General features: G+C 37.8%; 1 protein-coding gene across 22 annotated transcripts in view; it reads right to left on the bottom strand.

Moving 5' to 3' along the window:
- The window catches only part of CCDC7 (coiled-coil domain containing 7), a 440951-nt gene that overhangs the window by 207600 nt on the left and 209832 nt on the right, over positions 1 to 23519 (bottom strand). For 21 of the 22 annotated variants that reach the window (XM_050804671.1, XM_050804673.1, XM_050804674.1 and 18 more), the window contains one exon: positions 3510 to 3617. The exons of the other annotated variant lie outside the window; for it this stretch is intronic. In XM_050804671.1, coding sequence (XP_050660628.1) covers positions 3510 to 3617 — 108 coding nt within the window. The remainder of the gene's footprint in view (positions 1 to 3509; positions 3618 to 23519) is intronic. 22 annotated transcript variants of the gene reach the window in all.

Here is a 23519-nt window from a genome sequence, read left to right as displayed (position 1 = left end):
ATGGTAAAAATGTGTGTCTCTAAACAGAAAAATTAGAAAAACATAGCACGAATATGGTATAAAAGGTTTTAAAACTGATATGTCTGTATAGAGTACTTACCATCAAGGTAGCTTGCAGAACTAAGAGTTACTCTGAGTGAGTCAGTGAGTGAGTGCTAAGTGAATGTGAAGGCCTAGGACATTACTATGCACTACTGTAGACTTAATAAACACTGCATACTTGGGTTACACTAAATTTTGAATAAATTTTCTTTATTCAATAATAAATTAACCTGAGTTTACTGTAACTTTTTATTTAATAAACTTTTTAATGTTTTTTCCTTTTTTACTCTTTTGTAATAACACAGCTTAAAACACAAACACACTGTACAATTGTACCATTTATAGAACTAAAAGCCCACATTAAATAAAAGATCCCAATGTTACACCACAGGGAACTAAGGAAAATTGAACAAACTAAATCCAAAGTTTATAGAAGGAAGAAAATAATAAAGATCATGGAAGAAATAAACAAAATAGATACTACAAAAACAATAGAAGGGATTAAAAAATAGAATAGATCAACAAAGCTAACAGCTGGTATTTTGAAAAGACAAACAAAATCAACAAACCTTTAATGAAACTAACAAAGAGAAAAGACTCAAAATCAGGAATAGAAGAACTATCTTTTAGATACTTTTGTATCTAGAGATACAAAAGATCACGAGAGGCTACTATGAATAACTATATGCCACCAATTTCAATAACCAAGAAGAAATGAATAATTCCTAGATACATGCAACCTATCATGACTAAATCATGAAGAAGAGAAATATGAATAAACCAATAATGAGTAAGGAGATTAAATCACTAATATAAAGTATTGTATTAAAGAAAAGCTAAGGCCTCATGGATACACTGCTAAATTCTACCCAATGTTTTAAGAAGAATTAATGCTAATGCCCCTCAAATTTTTCAAAAAAATAGAAGAGAGATAACTTCCAAACTCATTTTAGGAGGCCAGCATTACTAATACCAAAGCCAGACAAGGACACTACAAGAAAAGACAATTAAAGGTCAATATCTCTGATGATCATGGAAAACCTCAACAAAATACTAACAAACTAAATTCAATAGCACATTTAAAGAATAATTCACCATGATCAAGTGTGATTTATCTCTTGGGTGCAAGGATGGCTCAACATAAAGCAATAAATGTGATGCATCACATTAACAGAATGGGGGACAAAAACCACATGATAATCTAAATAGATGCAGAAAAAACATCCATTAAAATTCAAAAACATTTCAAAAACAAACTTTCAACCAGTTAGGTATAGGAGGATTGTACCTCACCACAATAAAAGCCATATACAACAAACAAGCCACAGCTAACATTATACTTAATGGTAGTAAGTTGAGAGCCTTTCTTCTAAGATAAGAAACAAGACAAGGATGCTTATTCTCACCACTTCTGTTCTACAGAGCACTGGCAGCCCCAGGCAAATAAATTACGGGAAAAAAAAGAAACAGAAGGCATTCAGATTGGATGGGGGAAGTAAAGTTATCTTGGTCAGATAACATAAACTAATATATAGAAAACTCTAAAGACTCCACTAATAGAATCTATTAGAACAAACGATTAAATTAAAAAAATTCTCAGGGCAGAAAATCAACACACAAACATTAGTAGTGTTCCTATACTCTAACAATGAACTGTCTGAAAAAGAAATCAAAAACATCTCATTTACAATATCTACAAAAAAAAATTCCTAGGAATAAACTTAAACAAGGAGGAAAAAAAGTTCTACAACGAAAATTATAAAATATTAGTAAAAGAAGTTTAAGAAAGCACAAATAAATAAAAAGATATCCCATGTTCCTGGATTGGAAGAATTAATATTGTTATAATACCCATCAGTTACGAATTTAATCCCTATCAAAATCCCAATAACATTTTTTGACATAAATAGAAAAAATCCAAAAATTCATATGTAACCATAAAAGACCCTGAATAGCCGAAGCAATCTTGAGCAAGAAAAACAAAGCTGGAGGAGGCACTGTACATCCTAATTTTAAAACATATTATTTAGCTACAGCAAACAAGACAGCATAGTACTGGTATAAAAACAGACACGTAGATCAATGGAATAAAATACACAATGGTGTTGAAAAACTAGATATCCACATGCAGAAGAATAAAATTATACCTTCATCTCACACTATATACAAAAATCAACTCAAATTGGATTAATGACATACATTTAGGATCTGAAACTAGGATTGCTAGAAGAAAACATGAGAAACACTCGATTATGTTGATCTGGGCAAAGATTTTTTGGATATGCCCCCAAAAGCAAGGTAATGAAAAAGATAATAATAGCAAAAATAACTAAATGGTATTAAACCAAACTAAAAAGTTCTGCACAGCAAAGCAAACAATTAACAGTATGAAGAAATAGCTTACTGCATGAGAGAAAGCATTTGCAAATCATAAATCTGATAAGCAGTTAAGATCCAATTTACAGAAGCAGCTCAAACAACTCAATAGTTAGAAAACAACCAAATAAAAGATGAGCATGGGATCTGAATAGACATTTCTCTAACGAAGACATGCAAATAGCCAACAGGTATATGAACAACTGTTCAACATCACTAATCATCAGGGACATGCAAATTAAAACCACAATGAGATACCACTTCCCACACATTAAAGTAACTATTATCAAAAAGATGGAAGATAAGTGCTGGTAAAGATGTGAAGAGAAGGGAACCCTTGTATGCTGTTGGTAGGAATGTAAATTAGTAAAGCCATAATGGAAAACACTACAGGGATTCCTCAAATAATTTAAAATAGAACTACAATATTATCCACAATTTCACTTCTGGATATACCTCCAAAGGATATGAAATCAGTATATAAAAGAGATATTTGTACTCCCATGTTCACAGTAACATTACTCACAATAGCCAAGACACGGAATCAAACTTAGTGTCCAGCCACAGACCAATAGAAAAGGAAAATGAGCCTTAAAAAAGGAAGTAAATTCTGTCATTTGTGATAATATGGATGAACGTGGAGAACATAATGTTAAATAAAGTAAGCCAGTCACTTAAAACAAATACTGTATCATCTTATCTATATGTGGAGTTTTAAAAAGTCAAGCTCATAGGAACAGAGAGTAAAATGTTGGTTACAAGAGGCCGATGGTGGGAGGACTGAAGCAATGTTGGTCAAAGGACACAAAGTTCAGCTGGAAATGAGAAATGTTTAAGAGATCTACTGTACATCATGAGTACTGTTAATAATAACATATTACATAATTGAAAATTGTTAAGAGATATTTTAAGTCTTCTCAACACACAAAAAAACAAGGTAATGTACATGTTAAATAGCTTGATTTTGTTATTCCACAATGTGTATATATATTAAAATACCATGTGGTACACGATGAATGTATATAATTTTTCTTGGCAATTAAAAATTAATCTTAAATTATTTTAAGGTTATCTACAATTATTATACTTACTATTGAGTTGATTATCTTGGAAAGATTTTTGTTTCTTTACTTCCACTTCCGTTTTTGACTTTGTGTCTTGTTCAAGCATAAGATTTTCTTCTGGTACATCATTATGAGCTACACAAATTAATAAATTTAGTGCACTAACCATAAAAAAACTATAGTGAAATTTTTAGATTTCAGATTTATAACAAGTATAGTCATATTCTGTCTCATTTTTATACATGTAAAATATAAGTAAATTACTATAATTCTAGATGTTACATGAAAATAGTGACAATAACTTTAGAGGATCTGAGGTGAAGTAGTCTCATTATTTTGATATTTCTTGGCATCAAATATTTATATTAGCCTCTACTTGTTCTTGATTATTTATAATTTAGATTAATATATATTCATAGGCAAAGCAATGAAAATTCATACGTAGTTTATTCATTACAGCATACTTTTAATTGCAAAATACTCAAAAGCACTTAAATGTACAAGCATATGAGATTGGTTAATAAAAAAGTATATATTATAATTTATGGTATTATCAACTACAATATCTAATGTGATACAAAGAGTTGTACAGGCAGCTCTAAAAGTAATGAAAAGATTGTTATAACCTGATTTAGAGGGATTTATAGAAAGTAATGTTTAAGTGAGAAAAAATTGAAATAGAAGAAAGATATCAAGTATGCTATCCATTAGGAAATAAATGTAAAGAGATACTTACTTTTAGAAATGGAAATACAGGAAAGATAAACCAGAAAACAAATTAGTTGGTGACCAAAATTTGCATAGATGCTACATGCAAAATTGTATCCAATGACGATTGTTAAATTTAAGCATGTTCCTAGCACTAAATGTCTACAATGCATGTTTTCATGTTTTATTGATTTTTCCATGTGTGATGAAAAATTATGTAGAGTCCTCAGGATCATATTGCACACCAATCAAAAGAGACCATAGAAGAGATGTGAATAGTTCACCTTTACCTTAAATGAGTTACTCCTATTACATTTAATTAGGGACAGTGGCACTTACGAGGTATGTCACTGCAGACCTCCTCATTCAGAATGTCCTTCCATGGCCACTTTGTCCAAGAAGGATAAAGAAGTAGGTAGGGGGAAAGTATTATATACATATGAGACCCTCTCCTTTCTTAGCTGGCTGCTATTTGGCCTCTGACTAATTTTGTCCAATTGTGGTGAGTTCCCTGCCACTGAAAAACTTTTTTTGACCACTCTTCCAGTCACCTGCAAAGTGCCCTGAAAGCTACCTGATAGTCTCTTACTTCAGCAATAAGAAGTAAGAACAGCAGATGACAAATAACATCATTTACCAAACTCAGACCTAGGTTCATTTGTGCTACTCTCATTGGTTATCTAGCTCAATTGAACACGATGATGTGAAATAGTTAGCAGCACAATCCAGATCTTAACTGAAAAATTTCCATGCAAGACAAAAGAACCTACTGCCAAGATACCAATATTTCATTAGCAGTTAGAATGATGTAAAAATGTAACTGGGCACTCACTCCTGGACCATCTTTTTAAGTCCCTTCTCAAATACATCTATGGCTCTAGTTGCTCAACAATAAGGTCTCAAGGAAGAGATTGAGGGGCTCTCCATTAGATGTTTATGATCATTTAATAGTCACGGGGTCATGACACAGAGCCCCACTACAGTCCACATAGTGAGGATTCCTGTAGCTAATAAAAGTGCTATCCTGGATACCCACAGTGGTGGAGCAAGATGGTCAAATAGAAGGTTACACCAATTATCCCCCTTGCAGAAACAACAAATTTAAAACTATCTGTACATGAAAAAGCACCTTAATAGGAACCAAAAATCTGCTGAACACTCACAGTATCTGGTTTTAACTTCATATTGTTGAAAGAGGCACTGAATAGGGTAGAAAAGACAGTCTTGAATTGCTAATGCCCTGCCTCCCTCATTGATCAGCAGTGTCCGCTTGGTGCAGAGAGAAATTATTTGTGCTTTTTGAGAGAAATAGTGCAGTGATTGTGAGACTTTGCATTGAACTCAGTGCTACCCTGTCATGGCAGAAAGAAAAATCAAGCTAAACTCAGCTGATGCCCACCTATGGAGAGAGGCCAAAAGGGAACTGCATATTTCTGCTGTTAGAACTTGAGTTCTGGTAAGCCTCACCACCATGGGCTAAAGTTCCCTGAAACTTAACTTGAAAGGCAATATAGGCCACAAGGACTGCAACTCCTGGGTAAGTCCTACTGCTGAGCTGGATTCAGAGCCAGTGGACTTAGGGGGCATCTACTGAGATACAAGCCAGGACAGCTAAAGGAGTGCTGTGCCAACCCTCCTCCAACCCCAGGTAGTGCAACTCACAGCTCCAAAAAAGTCCCCTTCCTTCTTCTTGAGGAGAAGAGAGAGATGAATAAAGAGGATTTCATCTTGTATCTTGGATACCAGCTCAGCCACAGTAGGATAGGGCACTGAGGAGAATTTTGAGGCCTCCGTTCCAGGCCCTAGCTCCTGGAAGACATTTCTAGACACATCCTGGGCCAAAAGGGAACTTGCCACCTTCAAGGGAAGAATCCAGTCCTGGCAAGATCTATCACCTGCTGACTAAAGAGCCCTTCGGCCTTGAATAATCAGCAGCAAGATCTAGGTGGTATGCTATGGGCATCGGGTGAGACTCTGAGATATGCTGGCTTCAGGTGAGACCCAGCACATTTCCAACTGTGGTGGCTATGGTAAGAAACTCCCTCTGCTTGAGAAAAACAGAGGAAAAAGTAAAGGGAACTTTGTCTTACACCTTAGGTACCCACTCAGGCACAGAGTAGTAAGCAACAAACAGGCACATACATGTGCACATGTCTTCATAGGAGAATGGTATCTATTCCTTTGGGTATATACCCAGTAACGGGATTGCTGCGCTGAATGCTATTTCTGTTTTTAGGTCTCTGATGAATCATCATACTGTCTTCCACAATGGTTGAACTAAATTACACAACCACCAATTGTGTATAAGTGTTCCTTTTCCTCTGCAACTTTGCCAGCATCAGTTATTTTGGGGCTTTTTAGTAATAGCCATTCTGACTGGTGTGAGATGGCATCTCATGGTTTCGATTTGCATCTCTCTAATGATCAGTGATGTTAAGTTTTTTAATATGATTGTTGGCCACATGTATGTCTTCTTTGGAAAAGCGTCCATTCATGTCTTTTTCCCACTTTTTAATGGGGTTGTTTGTTGTTGTTGTTGTTGTTTATTTTTTTGTAAATGTGTTTAAGTTTCTTATAGACACTGGATATTAGACCTGAAACATAACTTTCATATGTACCATGAAACAAAAAATGTGTAACTTGCTTTATTGTGATATTTGCGTTATTGTGGTGGTCTAGAAGTGAACCTGCAGTTATCTCCAAGGTATGACTGCAGGTCATATTTTAGGCCACAAAATAAGTCTTAACAAATTTTAGAAGACTGAAATCATATCAATTATCTTTTCTTACCACAATGATATAAAACTAGAAATCAATCACAGGAAATTTTTCAGAAAACTGAAAATGTGGAAAAATTGAGTGGAACAGTCCTGGATAACCAATGAGTCAATGAGAAAATGAAAAGGAAAATCAAAAATATCTCAAGATAAACTAAAATGGAAACACAATATAAGAAACATGAAATGATGCAGAGGGGGCGCCCAAGATGGCTGAAGAGGAACAGCTCCAGCCTCCAACTCCCAGTGTGAGTGAAACAGAAGACTGGTGATTTCTGCATTTTCAACTGAGGTACCGGTTTCATCTTACTGGGGCATGTCAGACAGTTGGTGCTGGTCAGTGGGTGTAGCCCAACCAGTGAGGGCTGAAGCAGGGTGAGGCACCACCTCACCTGGAAAGCGCAAGGAGGAAGGGAATTCCTTTTCCTAGCCAAGGGAAACTCAGACACAAAACACCTGGAAAATCAGGTAACTACCACCCTAATACTGCACTTTACCAAGGGTCTTAGCAAACTGCACACCAGGAGATTATGTCCTATGCCTGGCCCAGAGGGTCCCACGCCCATGGAGGCTCCCTCATTGCTAGCACAGCAGTCTGAGATCTAACTACAAGGCAGCAGCAAGGCTGGAGGAGAGGGGCCTGCCATTGCTGAGGCTTAAGTAGGTAAACAAAGCTGCCAGGAAGCTTGAACTGGGTGGAGACCACCGCAGCTCAAGGAGGCCTGCCTGCCTCTGTAGACTCCACCTCTGAGAACAGGGCATAGCTAAACAAAAAACAGCAGAAACCTCTGCAGATGTAAATGTCCCTGTCTAACAGCTTTGAAGAGAGCAGTGGTTCTCCCAGCACAGAGGTTGAGATCTGAGAACAGACAGACTGCCTGCTCAAGTGGGTCCCTGACCCCTGAGTAGCCTAACTGGGAGACATCCCCCACTAGGGGCAGACTGACACCAAAAACCTCCCATGGCCAGGTACACCTCTGAGACAAAGCTTCCAGAGCAAGAATCAGACAGCAACACTTGCTGTTCAGCAATATTCTATCTTCTGCAGCCTCCACTGCTGATACCCAGACAAACAGGGTCTGGAGTGGATATCAAGCAAACTCCAACAGACCTGCAGCTAAGGGTCCTGACTGTTAGAGGGAAACTAACAAACAGAAAGGACACCCACACCAAAACCCCATCAGTACGTCACCATCATAAAAGACCAAAAGCACATAAAACTACAAAAAGGGGGAAAAGCAGTGCAGAAAAGCTGGAAATTCAAAAACTCAGAGCGCATCTCCCCCTCCAAAGGAATGCAGCTCATCGCCAGCAATGGAACAAAACTGGATGGAGAATGACTTTGACGATTTGAGAGAAGAAGGCTACAGTCGAGCAAACTTCTCAGAGCTAAAGGAGGAAATACATACCCAGCACGAAGAAACTAAAAACCTTGAAAAAAAGAATGGAAGAATGAATAACTAGAATAACCAATGCAGAGAAGACCTAAAAAGAACTGATAGAGATGAAAACCATGACACGAGAACTACATGACAAATGCACAAGCTTCAGTAACTGACTCGATCAACTGGAAGAAAGAATATCAGTGATTGAAGATCCAATGAATGAAATGAAGTGAGAAGAGAAGTTTAGAGAAAAAAGAGTAAAAAGAAATGAACAAAGCCTCCAAGAAATATGGAACTACGTGAAAAGACCAAATCTACGTCTGATTGGTGTGCCTGAAAGTGATGGGGAGAATGGAATGAAGTTGGAAAACACTCTGCAGGATATTATCCAGGAGCACTTCCCCAACCTAGCAAGGCAGGCCAACATTCAAATTCAGGAAATATAGAGAACGCCACAAAGATACTCCTTGAGAAGATCAACTGCAAGACACATAATTTTCACATTCACCAAAGTTGAAATAAAGGAAAAAATGTTAAGGGCAGCCAGAGAGAAAAGTCGGGTTACCCACAAAGGGAAGCCCATCAGACTAACAGCAGATCTCTCCGCAGAAACTCTACAAGCCAGAAGAGAGTGCGGGCCAATATTCAACATTCTTAAAGAAAAGAATGTTAAACCCAGAATTTCATATCCAGCCAAACTAAGTTTCATAAGTGAAGGAGAAATAAAACCCTTTACAGACAAGCAAATGCTTAGAGATTTTGTCACCCCCAGGCCTGCCCTACAAGAGATCCTGAAGGAAGCACTAACCATGGAAAGGAAAAACAGGTACCAGCCATTGCAAAAACATGCCTAAATGTAAAGACTATCAATGCTAGGAAGAATCTGCATCAACTAATGAGCAAAATAACCAGCTGATATCATAATGACAGGATCAAGTTCACACATAACAATATTAACCGTAAAGGTAAATGGACTAAATGGTCCAATTAAAAGACACAGACTGGCAAATTGGATAAAGAGTCAAGAACCATCAGCCTGCTGTATTCAGGAGACCCATCTCACATGCAGAGACACACATAGGCTCAAAATAAAGGGATGGAGGAAGATCTACCAAGCAAATGGAAAACAAAAAAAGGCAGGGATTGCAATCCTAGTCTCTGATAAAACAGACTTTAAACAAACAAAGATCAAAAGAGACAAAGAAGGCCATTAGATAATGGTAAAGGGATCAATTCAACACGAAGAGCTAATTATCCTAAATATATATGCACCCAATACAGTAGCACCCAGATACATAAAGCAAGTCCTCAGAGACTTACAAAGAGACTTAGACTACCATACAATAACAATGGGAGACTTTAACACCCCACTGTCAACATTAGACAGATCAACGAGATAGAAAGTTAACAAACATATCCAGGAACTGAACTCACCTCTGCACCAAGCATATCTAACAGACATCTACAGAACTCTCCACCCCAAATCAACAGAATATACATTCTTCTCAGCACCACATTGCACTTATTCCAAAATTGACCACATAGTTGGAAGTAAAGCACTCCTCAGCAAATGCAAAAGAACAGAAATTATAACAATCTGTCTCTCAGACCACAGTGCAATCAAACTAGACCTCAGGACTAAGAAACTCAATCAAAACCACTCAACTACATGGAAACTGAACAACCTGCTCCTGAATGACTACTGGGTACATGACGAAATGAAGGCAGAAATAAAGATGTTCTTTGAAACAAATGAGAACAAAGACACAACATACCAGAATCTCTGGGACACATTTAAAGCAGTGTGTAGAGGGAAATTTATAGCACTAAATGCCCACAAGAGAAAGCAGGAAAGATCTAAAATCGACACCCTAACATCACAATTAAAAGAACTAGAGAAGCAAGAGCAAACACATACAAAAGCTAGCAAAAGGCAAGAAATAACTAACATCAGAGCAGAACTAAAGGAGATAGAGATACAAAAAACCCTTAGAAAAAACAATGAATCCAGGAGCTGGTTTTTTCAAAAGATCAACAAAATTGATAGACTGCTAGCAAGACTAATAAAGAAGAAAAGAGAGAAGAATCAAATAGATGCAATAAAAAATGATAAAGGGGATATCACCACCGACCCCACAGAAATACAAACTACCATCAGAGAATACTATAAACACCTCTACGCAAATAAACTAGAAAACCTAGAAGAAATGAATACATTCCTGAACACATACACTCTCCCAAGACTAAACCAGGAAGAAGTTGAATCCCTGAAGAGACAAACAATAGGCTCTGAAATTGAGGCAATAATTAATAGTCTACCAACCAAAAAAAGTCCAGGACCAGACGGATTCACAGCCGAATTCTACCAGAGGTACAAGGAGGAGCTGGTACCATTCCTTCTGAAAATATTCAATTCAATAGAAAAAGAGGGAATCCTCCCTAACTCATTTTACGAGGCCAACATCATCCTGATACCAAAGCCTGGCAGAGACACAACAGAAAAAGAGAACTTTAGACCAAGATCCCTGACGAACATCGATGCGAAAATCCTCAATAAAACACTGGCAAACAGAACAAAGCAGCACATCAAAAAGCTTACCCACCATGATCAAGTTGGCTTCATCCCTGGGATGCAAGGCTGGTTCAACATATGCAAATCAATAAATGTAATCCATCATATAAACAGAACCAAAGACAAAAACCACATGATTATCTCAATAGATGCAGAAAAGGTCTTTGACAAAATTCAACAGCCCTTCAGGCTAAAAATTCTCAATAAATTTGGTATTGATGGAACATATCTCAAAATAATAAGAGCTATTTATGACAAACCCACAGCCAATATCATACTGAATGGGCAAAAACTGGAAGCATTCCCTTTGAAAACTGGCACAAGACAGGGATGCCCTCTCTCACCACTCCTGTTCAACATAGTGTTGGAAGTACTGGCTAGGGCAATCAGGCAAGAGAAAGAAATAAAGGGTATTCAGTTAGGAAAAGAAGAAGTCAAATTGTCCCTGTTTGCAGATGACATGATTGTATATTTAGAAAACCCCATCGTCTCAGCACTAAATCTCCTTAAGCTGATAAGCAACTTCAGCAAAGTCTCAGGATACAAAATCAATGTGCAAAAATCACAAGCATTCCTATACATCAAAATCAGACAAACAGAGAGCCAAATCATGAGTGAACTCCCATTCACAATAGCTACAAAGAGAATAAAATACCTAGGAATTGAACTTATAAGGGATGTGAAGGACCTCTTCAAGGAGAACTACAAACCACTGCTCATTGAAATAAAAGAGGACACAAACAAATGGAAGAACATACCATGCTCATGGATAGAAAGAATCAATATCGTGAAAATGGCCATACTTCCCAAGGGAATTTATAGATTCAATGCCATCCCCATTATGCTACCAATGACTTTCTTCACAGAATTGGAAAAAACTGCTTTAAAGTTCATATGGAACCAAAAAAGGGCATGCATTGCCATGACAATTCTAAGCCTAAACAACAAAGCTGGAGGCATCACGCTACCTGACTTCAAACTATACTAGAAGGCTACAGTAACCAAAAGAGCATGGTACTGATACCAAAACAGAGATATAGACCAATGGAACAAAACAGAGCCCTCAGAAATAATACCACACATCTTCAGCCATCTGATCTTTGACAAACCTGACAAAAACAAGAAATGGGGAAAGGATTCCCTGTTTAATAAATGTTGCTGGGAACATTGGCTAGCCATAAGTAGAAAGCTGAAACTGGATCCCTTTCTTACACTTTATACAAAAATTAATTCAAGATGGATTAGAGACTTAAATGTTAGACCTAAAACCATAAAAACCCTAGAAGAAAACTTAGGCAATACCATTCAGGACATAGGCATGGGCAAGGACTTCATGCCTAAAACACCAAAAGCAATGGCAACAAAAGCCAAAATTAACAAATGGGATCTAATTAAACTAAAGAGCTTCTGCACAGCAAAAGAAACTACCATCAGAGCGAACAGGCAACCAGAATGGGAGATAATTTTTGCAATCTAGTCATCTGACAAAGGGCTAATATCCAAAACCTACAAAGAACTCAAACAAATTTACAAGAAGAAAACAAACAACCCCATCAAAAAGTGGGCAAAGGATATGAACAGACACTTCTCAAAAGAAGACATTTATACAGCCAACAGACACATGAAAAAATGCTCATCATCACTCGCCATCAGAGAAATGCAAATCAAAACCACAATGAGATACCATCTCACACCACTCAGAACGGCAATCATTAAAAAATCAGGAAACAACAGGTGCTGGAGAGGATGTGGAGAAATAGGAACACTTTTACACTGTTGGTTGGACTGAAAACTAGTTCAACCATTGTGGAAGACAGTGTGGTGATTCCTCAAGGATCTAGAACTAGAAATACCATTTGACCCAGCCATTCCATTACTGGGTATATATCCAAAGGATTATAAATCATGCTGCTATAAAGACACATGCACACATATGTTTACTGCAGCACTATTCACAATAGCAACGACTGGGAACCAACCCAAATGTCCATCAGTGATAGACTGGATCAAGAAAATGTGACACATATACACCATGGAATACTATGCAGCCATGAAAAAGGATGAGTTTGTGTCCTTTGTAGGGACATGGCTGCAGCTGGAAACCATCATTCTCAGCAAACTGTCGCAAGAACAGAAAACCAAACACCGCATGTTCTCACTCATTGGTAGGAATTAAACAACGAGATCACTTGGACACAGGAAGGGGAACATCACACATCAGGGCCTATTGTGGGGAGGTGGGAGGGGAAGGGATAGCATTAGGAGATATACCTAATGTAATTGACGAGTTAATGGGTGCAGCACACCAACATGACACATGTATACATATGTAACAAATCTGCACATTGTGCACATGTACCCTAGAACTTAAAGTATAATAATAAAGAAAAAAGAGACAGATACTCATATCTAGGCAGCAGACTTGTTTTGAAGGCCACTAGAGGGTTTTAAAAATGAATTTGAGGCCGGGCGCGGTGGCTCAAGCCTGTAATCCCAGCACTTTGGGAGGCCGAGACGGGCGGATCACGAGGTCAGGAGATCGAGACCATCCTGGTTAACACGGTGAAACCCCGTCTCTACTAAAAAATACAAAAAAAACCTAGCCGGGCGAGGTGGCAGGCGCCTGTAGTCCCAGCTACTCGGGAGGCTGAGGCAGGAGAATGGCGTAAACCCAGCAGGCAGAGCTTGCAGTGAGCTGAGATCCGGCCATTGCACTCCAGCCTAGGTGACAGAACGAGACTCCGCCTCAAAAAATAAATAAATAAATAAATAAAATAAAATAAATAAAAAATAAAAATGAATTTGAAGGTCTTGAGAGAGACACGCTCTTCCAGATTCCAACTGAATAATACTCCTTATTGACTCATACTTTGTGTTGAATTATAAGGCTTTACTCACGTGTGTTACATTTTTGCCTAGTTCTGAACACGCTTGAGGTGTTAGCATCTGAAAGGTCTTCAGATGCTAATACTCTGATGAAGACAGTTCTTTTTAATGAAATAATTGCTTCCGAAAATTAAATACAAACTACCCATTTCCCTGCAAGGTATATAAGTCATTATTTTTGTGTTTAACTATTTAAGTATATTGAATACTGAACAATTTGACTTGTGTGAAATTTCTCTTTTGCTATAGAAACAAATTTTAATCATTATCAGTTCTTTTTTTCGGCACTAGGGAGTATTTAATTCATCTTACACCTTCATTTAGATCATGCGTATATTGCACACATACACAACACGATATAAAATAGTAGACAGGTGTATGCAATAAGCACATAATTCATTATTCAAGGGCAAGTCTTATAAGTGAGATTTTGAGAACTCATAAAGAATAAAACTAATATTAACTCAAAAAAAAGATGAAAAAAAGGAAATTATGTAACAGCAGTCCCAACAGGGAGGTTTATAGCAATGAATGTATACATTAAGAAAAAAAGAAAGACCTCAAATCTAAAAATCTAGCAGTACATGTCATGGAACACTAGAAAACAAAGAGCAAACTAAGTCCACAATTAATAGGAGGAAGAAAATAATGAAGATCAGAGCAGAACTAAATGCAATAAAGACTAGAAAAACTCTAGAAATCTTCAACAAAACTAAGAGTTTATTCTTTGAAAGGATAATCAAAATTGGCAAAATTTTAGCTATATAAAAAAGAAAATTCAAACAAATACAATTATAAATGAGAGAAGAGACATTACAACTGACCACAGAAATACAAAAAAATTTTAAGACTACTATGAACAATTATATACCAAAAAATTGAATAATCCAGAATAAATGGATAAATTCATAGAAATATGTAACCTACCAAGACTGCAATATATGTCTTTATGGGACTGGATTATTTCACTTAGCATAATATCCTCCAGGTTCTTCAGTGCTGTTGCAACTGACAGCATTTCTTTATTTAAGGCCACATAATATTTCATTGAGTATATATATGGCACATTTTTATCTATTGATTTTTCAAAGAACACTGATATGGTTTGTGTGTGTCCCCGCCGAAATCTCATCTTGAATCGTAGTTCCCATAATCCCTATATGTCATGGGAGGGACCCAGTGGGAGGTGATTGAGTCATGGGAGCAGTTACCCCCATGCTATTCTTATGATTATGAGTTCTCATGAGATCTGATGGTTTTATGAGTGGCTTTCCCCCTTTGATAGGCACTTCTCTCTCCTGCTGCCTTGTAAAGAAGGATATGTTTGCTTCCCCTTCTGCCATGATTGTAAGTTTCCTGAGGCCTCCCTTGCCACGCAGAACTGTGAGTCAATTAAATCTCTTTTCTTTATAAATTACCCAGTCTCAGGTATTTCTTCATAGCAGCATGATAATGGACTAACACAGACACTTAAGTCGATTCCACATCTTGTCTACTGTGAATAATGCTGCAATAAACATAAGATTACAGATATCTCTTTGACATACAAATTTAATTTCTTTTGACTGTATGCCCAGAAATGGAACTGCTGAATCTGATGGTAATTCTATTTTTAATTTTTTGAGGAACTGCCATAATAAATATAAAACAATAAAACTACTAGAAGAAAACATAGGGAAAAAGCTCCCTGACATTGGTCTTAGCAATGACTTTTTTATACAACCCCAAAAGCAAAAATAGAATAAGAAAATTGTATCAAAGTAAAAAGTTCCTCCACAGAAAACAAAACAGTCAACAGAATGAAGAGACAACCTACAGAATGGGAGAAGATGTTTACAACTATAGATCTGATAAGGAGTTAATAGTCAAAATATGTAGGGAATGCAATCAATTGAATATTAAGAAACAACCCAATTTAAAGGTATACAAAAAGACTAATACATATTTCTCAAAAGAAGACACGTAGGCCAGATGCTGTGGCTCATGCCTGTAATCCCAGCACTTTGGGAGGCCAAGGCAGGCAGATCACTTGAAATCAGGAGTTCGAGACCAGCCTGGTCAACATATAGTGAAACTCCATCTCTACTAAAAAATATAAAAATTAGCTAGACATGGTGGCATGCACCTGTAGTTCCAGCTACTTGGGAAGTTAAGGCAGGAGAATCACTTGAACCCAGGATGTGGAGGTTGCAAAGGGCCAAGATCGCACCACTGTACTCCAGCCCAGGCAACAGAGCAAGACACTGTCTCTCAAAAACAAACAAAAAAAAAGAAGACACATAAATAGTCAACAAGTATATGAAAAAATGGTCAACATTTTTAATCATCAGGGAAACGCAAATTAAAGCCACAATTAGATATTACCTCACACCTATTACAACAACTATTACGAAAAACACAAAAGATAACAAATGTTGGTGAGAATCTGGAAAAAGAAAAACCTTGTATAATGTTGGTGCAATTGAAAATATGTGTACAGTCATCATAGAACAAATACATTTTCTAATGGCTGATCTTGGTAACAGCATGTTAATATGCCCTAAGTCCATTCCCCTCACTCTAGGTCCTTGGTAGCCCAGTCAACCAACAGCCTCACAACTATAATAGCTGTGAAATCTAGCTGCCTAACAAACCCCTAGAGAGGGCAAAATAAGTTTGAGGATCCCCAAAAGCACCATTCCTAAAGAATAACCACTATTTGATGATGTATCTGACAGCTTCCTGAAAAGATGCACTGTCAAGATATATATCTATTTGACCTGACTTAGAGCTTTCTTTGTGCAGAATATCCCTCACGCTAGGGCATTTGTCAAAAAATGATCAGTGGTAACTGCTTAACATAGTAGATGTGTGATGAGCATTACCAGGTTGGGGCTGACCATCAAAATCTCAAAAAGAAAAATTGGGAAATTAGATGTCCATAAGGGGTGGCTCTACAAAGCTCTAACATGTCTCAGGGAATCTAATAGACAAAACACATATGTAGAGCTGTGTACAGGTTTGATGTGTACAGGTACAGATGTGAATATTCCTAGATCTCTCACCTCTAACTGACCCCCAGGTTCTGAGCAAGCAGGAAATGAATGCTAAGGCAGCGTTACAAACTTCTTACCTCAGCATTGAAAGCATGCCTCAAGACACACAGGGACACACAGGGAGCCCCTCTACAAGGGTGGGAGACATCAATTTAATACATTTAAGGAAATCTCTGTCTAGTCATTAGCTGATCACTAAGCTAACTAAGCAGACTTCAGTAGTTACAAACAAGAAAATATATAAACTTTACAAAACTAGTCCAAGAAATGCACGAATCAAGCAAATAACAAAAACAGCAAAATAACAAACCCTGGGGAAGAAGAGTAATCCAATATTCAGAATTTCACATTATATTATTTAAAATTTAAACAAAAAATTATCAGACATGCACAGAAACAAGAAATTAGCCAATACACAAAAGAAAAATAGATCAGTTAAAAAAACTCTCCCTGAAGAAGCCAAGATGTTGGACTTACTAGACAAATATTCTAAATCGGCTATTATAAAAATATTCAAATAACTAAAGGGAATCATATCTAAAGAATTAAAGAAAAGCGTAATAATACATCACTGTGAAAGAATATCAATAGCATAATATAAATTTCCCAAAGTAACCAAATAGAAATTCTGGAGTTGAAAACCGCAATAACTGAAATGGAAAGATGGAATCAAAGGAATATTTTAAAAGGCAGTGAAATTAAAGACAAATAAGTTGAAATTACCTAGTGAGAGAAACATAAAGAAAAAGGAATGAAAAAATTAAGAGAGCCTCAGAAACTGGTGGACCACCATCCAAGTGTACCAACATATACATTATGGTCATTCCAAAAGGAGAAGAGAGGAAGAGAAGAAAAAAAATTTTTAATAAACAATGAATGAAAAGTTCCCAAATTTTGTCAAAGCATTAATCTTCACATCAAGAAGTTCAATAGGCCGGGCGCGGTGGCTCACGCCTGTAATCCCAGCACTTTGGGAGGCCGAGGCGGGCGGATCACAAGGTCAGGAGATCGAGACCACGGTGAAACCCCGTCTCTACTAAAAATACAAAAAATTAGCCGGGCGCGATGGCGGGCGCCTGTAGTCCCAGCTACTCAGGAGGCTGAGGCAGGAGAATGGCGTAAACCCAGGAGGCGGAGCTTGCAGTGAGCCGAGATCGCGCCACTGCACTCCAGCCTGGGTGACAGAGCGAGACTCCGTCTCAAAAAACAAAAAAACAACAACAACAACAACAAAAAAAAGTTCAATAAATTCAAAAATAAACTCATAGAAATCCACACATACATGTATTATAGTCAAATTGTCATATACCGTTTTCCAGAAATTGCAACATTTGTAATTTGAGATGGGCTTTTTGAGTTTAAAATTTATATTCAGGTGTAAGATTTTTCCTTTGGTTAAAAAAAATCTCACCCATTTTCTCAGCTATAAGAAGAAAGGCTTTGAGATAGAATCACCAGAGCAAGATGGAGGAAGAACCCTATCCATCCACAGGAACATCAAACTGAATGACTATCCATGCAAGAAAACACCTTCACAAGAACTAAAGGAATCATGTGAGAAGTCACAGCACCTGGTTTTAGCATAATAACAAGAAAATATTCATTGAAGAGAGCAGAAAGTACAGTCTCACACCCCTCCCCCAAACCCAAGTGGCACAGTGTGCAGCAAAATCTTTCTTCCTGAAGGAGAGGAAAGTGTCAGGAGGTGGGGACTGTATTGGAACTTAGTATCAGCTTTGTTAAAGTAAAACACAGCAGGTTAGAACTATGTGGTCCTTGATTCTAGGCCAGTGCTCACAGAGGGAGCACTGAGACTCACCCCAGCACCAAGGGAATCAGCTGCCCCAGCAAGAGGAACCTGAGTCCTATACCTCTTCACCACCAGCTGACTAAAGTGACTTCAGGTCCCAGAATAAAAAAATATTAATAATTTTACAGGTTAGGGGGAAGTGAGATGACATATTCAAAATGCTGAAGGAAAAGAATTGACAACCTAAAATAGTATATTCAACAAAGCTATCCTTCTAACATGAAGGAATGATAAAGATTTTCCTAGACAAATAAAAGGTGAGAAAACTTACCACGCCCAAACCTGTTTTATAAGAAATACTAAAGGAAGTTACTCAATCTGATGGCAAAGGATGCTAATGTGTAACAATGAAACATCAGAAATTATAAAAAAATCTCTGATAATAGAAACCATACAAATTCAGAATACTCTAATACTGTAACTGTGGTATATAAAGGACTCATAGGTTTAGTTTGAAGACAGACAAAACTATTAAAAATAATAACTAGAAAAATGTATTATGCATTAGGCAATATAAAAATATAGAAATTGAGATATCTAAAAGTCAAAATGTGAGGAGTAAAGTATAAAGTGTTTTTTTTGGTTTGTTTCTCTTTTCTTTGTGACCAATGTTAACTTGTCATCAGGTTAAAATAATTAGTTACATAAGCTATTTTCTGTAAGCCTCATGGTAACCACAAAGTGAAAGCCTATAATAGATACACTAAAAACAAAAGGCAATGAATTAAAACATACCATCAGAGAAAAACAACCACAAAGGAAGACAGAAAGAAAGTAGGAAAGAAAGAGAAATTTACAAAGCAACACTAAAATTAGCAACAAGATATCAATAGTAAGACCTTAATTATGCATAATAACTGTGAATGTTAAAGGACAAAATTCTCCAATTTAAAAACATAGAGTGGCTGAATGAAAAAAAATAAGATCCAACTATATGTGGCCTATAGAAAATCTACTTCACCTATAAAGACATTCATAAACTGAAACAAAGGGTTGGAAAAAGATCTTCCAACCAAAGGGAAACCAAAAAAGAGCAGGAGTAGCTATATTTATATCAGATAAAATACACTTTGAGTTAAAAATTATTTTAAAAATATAAATCAAGCCATTATATTATGATAAAGGGCTCAATACAACAGGAGGATGTAACAATTATAAATATATGTACAAACACTGCAGCACCTAAATATATAAAGCAAATATTAACAGACTAAAAGAGACTGAGTGCAATACAATAATAGGAGGGGAATTCAACACTGCACTTTCAGATCATCCAGACAAAAATTCAACAAAGAAACACTGGAAATTTTTCTGACAGAGCAGGAGCATTGCCATCTTGGACAAGCACCGCCACTTTAAAGTTCCCCTTTAAAAAACTGTCTAAATCCCCCCAAAGGGCATCAGTCTAACGGCTAATGTCAGCATGACCATAAGCCACAAATGACATCTCCAACCAGAAACATTCTAACCCTAAGATAAAACCCTCCCCAGCCAGAGACATGCCAGCCCCAAGATAACCTCCCCTCCGACCAGAGACATTCCAACCCTGCAATAAACTTCTCCACACAGAAATATTCCTACCCTGTGATAAGCTCTCTCTCCCTGAACCCTTAAATACTCTTAGTCTGTAAGAGAGAGTGCTCCTGTCTGAATCGTCCAGAAATTGCTCTCCAGTTTATTCTCCAAAATAAACCTGTCTTTGACTGTTGAGCCATTTTTCGTGTTTCTTTCCTTTTTCTTTAACTCTTACATTTTCCAAGACAACTGACTAGATGCAACCAGGAACTGCTGATCCCATAGATAGAGCTCACAATTTCGACTATACCAACATAATTTGAACAATCTCTGGACAGAAAACACCAAATGTGAATGGAGAAAAGATCACATGCTGAGGCTGAATAGGGAGGAAGCTGGGAACCCAACTAGGAGCACCTGAGCACTCCAGCTGTTTCCCAGCACGAAATGGTGCCTGAAGAAGAGGTGAGTTAAGAGACTGGGAGATCGCTCAATCTTACTGCAAATCTCTGAGATCCTAGTTGCTGGGGATCTCACTCCCACATGGAACTGTCAGCTGGCAGGGGAGATCTCCCCGAAGATTAGATGGAGACAGAGCTGCAGCAGGTGCAAAGCTGTGGACCCTTGAGTGCAGGCCAGTCCCAGCAGAGCTCAGCCATAAGCATCCATCCCCAAGGCTGCCTGTCTCTCTCTGAGAGGCTGTGAACCCACCAAGGAGAAAACAGGTCATGCTTCCCTGTGGGACTGGGGCACATCTGACCCGCAGGCCCACCTGCCTGCCAGGCCCTCCCAGGAACCTTCCCTGACTGTCCCCTAAGAGAATGTACATAATGCAGCCTCCACTGCCCAGCCTGGGTGTTTTGCTCCACCTGAGTGCATTCTGGCATCCTGGGAGCCCTTCGGATCCCACACTGCACCCAGAACCCATCCCTGAGTGCCTGGAGGAGGGAGCTGCAAGCAGGCCTTAGAGCCCTCAGGCTGTAGCCTGTGGCTCAGGAGGGTTGAGCTGAGATTTGAACTTGGTACTTGAACAGGACAGGAGCCCACACTCTCGAGAGATCTGACTGGTACAGGCTCACAAGCTGTTGTGAGACCTAACCATGCCTCCCCACACAAGGTTGATCCAGAAAGCGTGTTGCCTGTTTCCCCACCAGACCTCTCCCCAAGGGAGCCCTGTGGCCCAGAAGATCTAACATGCACCACAACAACAAAACTGTGGGCACAGTGCCAGTGGTTGGCAGTGGTTCTCCCAAGGCTCATGGGCAAGCCTGGTGAGAGAGCTACATCTGTCCTCTTCACATGGCAGAACACAGTTGCAAATGTGAAGATGCACAAAGGAAATGTGTGGGTAAGAGCCGATCTACTGCTCATTGCTCTCAAGCACCATCTGCTGTATGGCAACCCAAACTAAAACACCAAAAATCACTACTAATTTTCCCCACTGTGAAACCAAGAGCGAGAATTTTACAGCAAAGACCCTATACAGAGCCTTAGTCCTCTGAAACTTCCAGAAGCAAAGCCAATGGACTATGCTCAATTTACAACACAATGAAAAGAATACTAGTCCTCCCAGATGAGAACAAACCAGGACAAGGACCCTGGCAATTCAAAAAGCCAGAATGTTGCCTTGCCTCCAAATGAGCCCACTACTTCCCTAGTAATGGTTCATAACCAGTCTAGATTGTCTGAAATGACAGACATGGAATTCAGAATCTTGATGGCAAAGAAGCTCATTGAGATCAAGGAGAAAGTTGAAAATCAACCCAAGAAAGCCAAACAATCCACTAAAACAAAGAGCTGAATGACAAAATTCCCTTTTTAAGAAGAACCAAACTGAACTTCCTGAGCTGAAAAGCTCACTACAAGAATTTCATAATACAATTAGAAGTATTAACAGAACTTCCTGAGCTGAAAAGCTCACTACAAGAATTTTGTAATACAATCAGAAGTATTAACAGCAGAATAGACCAAGTTGGGGAAAGAATCTCAGAGTCTGAAGACTGGTTCTATGGATCAACTGAGTCAGACAAAAAATAAAGAAAACAATTAAGAAAAATGAACAAAACATCCCAGAAATATGGGATTATGTAAGGAGGCAAAATTAACAATTCATTGGCATTCCTGAGAGAGGAGAATAAGCAACTTGTAAAATATATTTGAGGATATAGTCCACAAATATTTTCCTAATCTCGCTAGAGAGGTCAACATGCAAATCCAAGAAATACAAAGAACTTTAGCCAGATACTATATAAGATAACCATTCCCATGGCAATTAATCATCAGATTCATCAAAGTGATTGCCAAAGAAAAATCCTTAGAGGCAGCTAGAGAGAAGGTGCCAGTCACCTAGAGAAGGAATTCCATCAGCCTAGCAACAGACTCTCAGCAGAAACTTTACAAGACAGAAAAGATTGGGGGCCAATTTTCTTTATTTTTCTTCATCTTTTATTTTAAGTTCAGGGGTACATGTGCAGGATGTACAGGTTTGTTTCATAGGTAAATGTGTGCCGTGGTGGTTTACTGCACAGATCATCCCATCACCCAGGTATTAAGCCCAGAATCCATTGGCTATTCTTCCTGATACTCTCCCTCCCACCACACCTTCCACAGGTGCCCAGTGTGTGTTGACCACCCCCGCCTCCATGTATCCATGTATTCTCATCCATCAGCTCTCACTTATAAGTAAGAACATGTGGTATTTAGTTTTCTGTTCCTGCATTAGTTTTCTGAGAATAGTTTCCAACTCCATCCATATCCCTATAAAAGGACATGATCTGGTTCCTTTTTATGACTGCATAGTATTCCAGGGTATATCTATACCACATTTTCTTTATCCAATTTGACATTGATGGGTATTTAGGTTAATTCTATGACTTTCCTATCATAAATAGTGCTGCAATGACATAAAACACCATAAAATGTGGGCAAAGGACATTAACAGACACTTCTCAGGAATGCCAATGAATTGTTAATTTTGCCTCCTTATATAATCTCATATTTCTGGGCTGTTTTGTTCATTTTTCTTAAATCATTCTATTATAAAGATACTTGCATGCATATGTTTGTTGCAGCACTATTTACTATCAATATAGTAAAAAAGGCCATACTGCTCAAAATAATTTACAGATTCAATGCTATACCTATCAAACTAACAACACCATTCTTCCTAGAATTAGGAAAAACTATTCTAAAATTTATATGGAGCAAAAAAGAGCCCAAATAACCAAAGCAATACTAAGCAAAAAGAACAAAACAGTAGCCAACTTCAAACTAACTATAAAGCCACAATAACCAAAACAATTTCGTACTGGTACAAAAACAGACATATAATCCAATAAAATAGAATGGA

The sequence above is a fragment of the Macaca thibetana genome, chromosome 9 (assembly GCF_024542745.1).
Source record: "Macaca thibetana thibetana isolate TM-01 chromosome 9, ASM2454274v1, whole genome shotgun sequence".
Lineage (NCBI taxonomy): Eukaryota > Metazoa > Chordata > Mammalia > Primates > Cercopithecidae > Macaca > Macaca thibetana.
The sequence above is the reverse complement of the archived record's forward strand: the minus strand, read 5'-3'. Positions and strand labels throughout refer to the sequence as shown.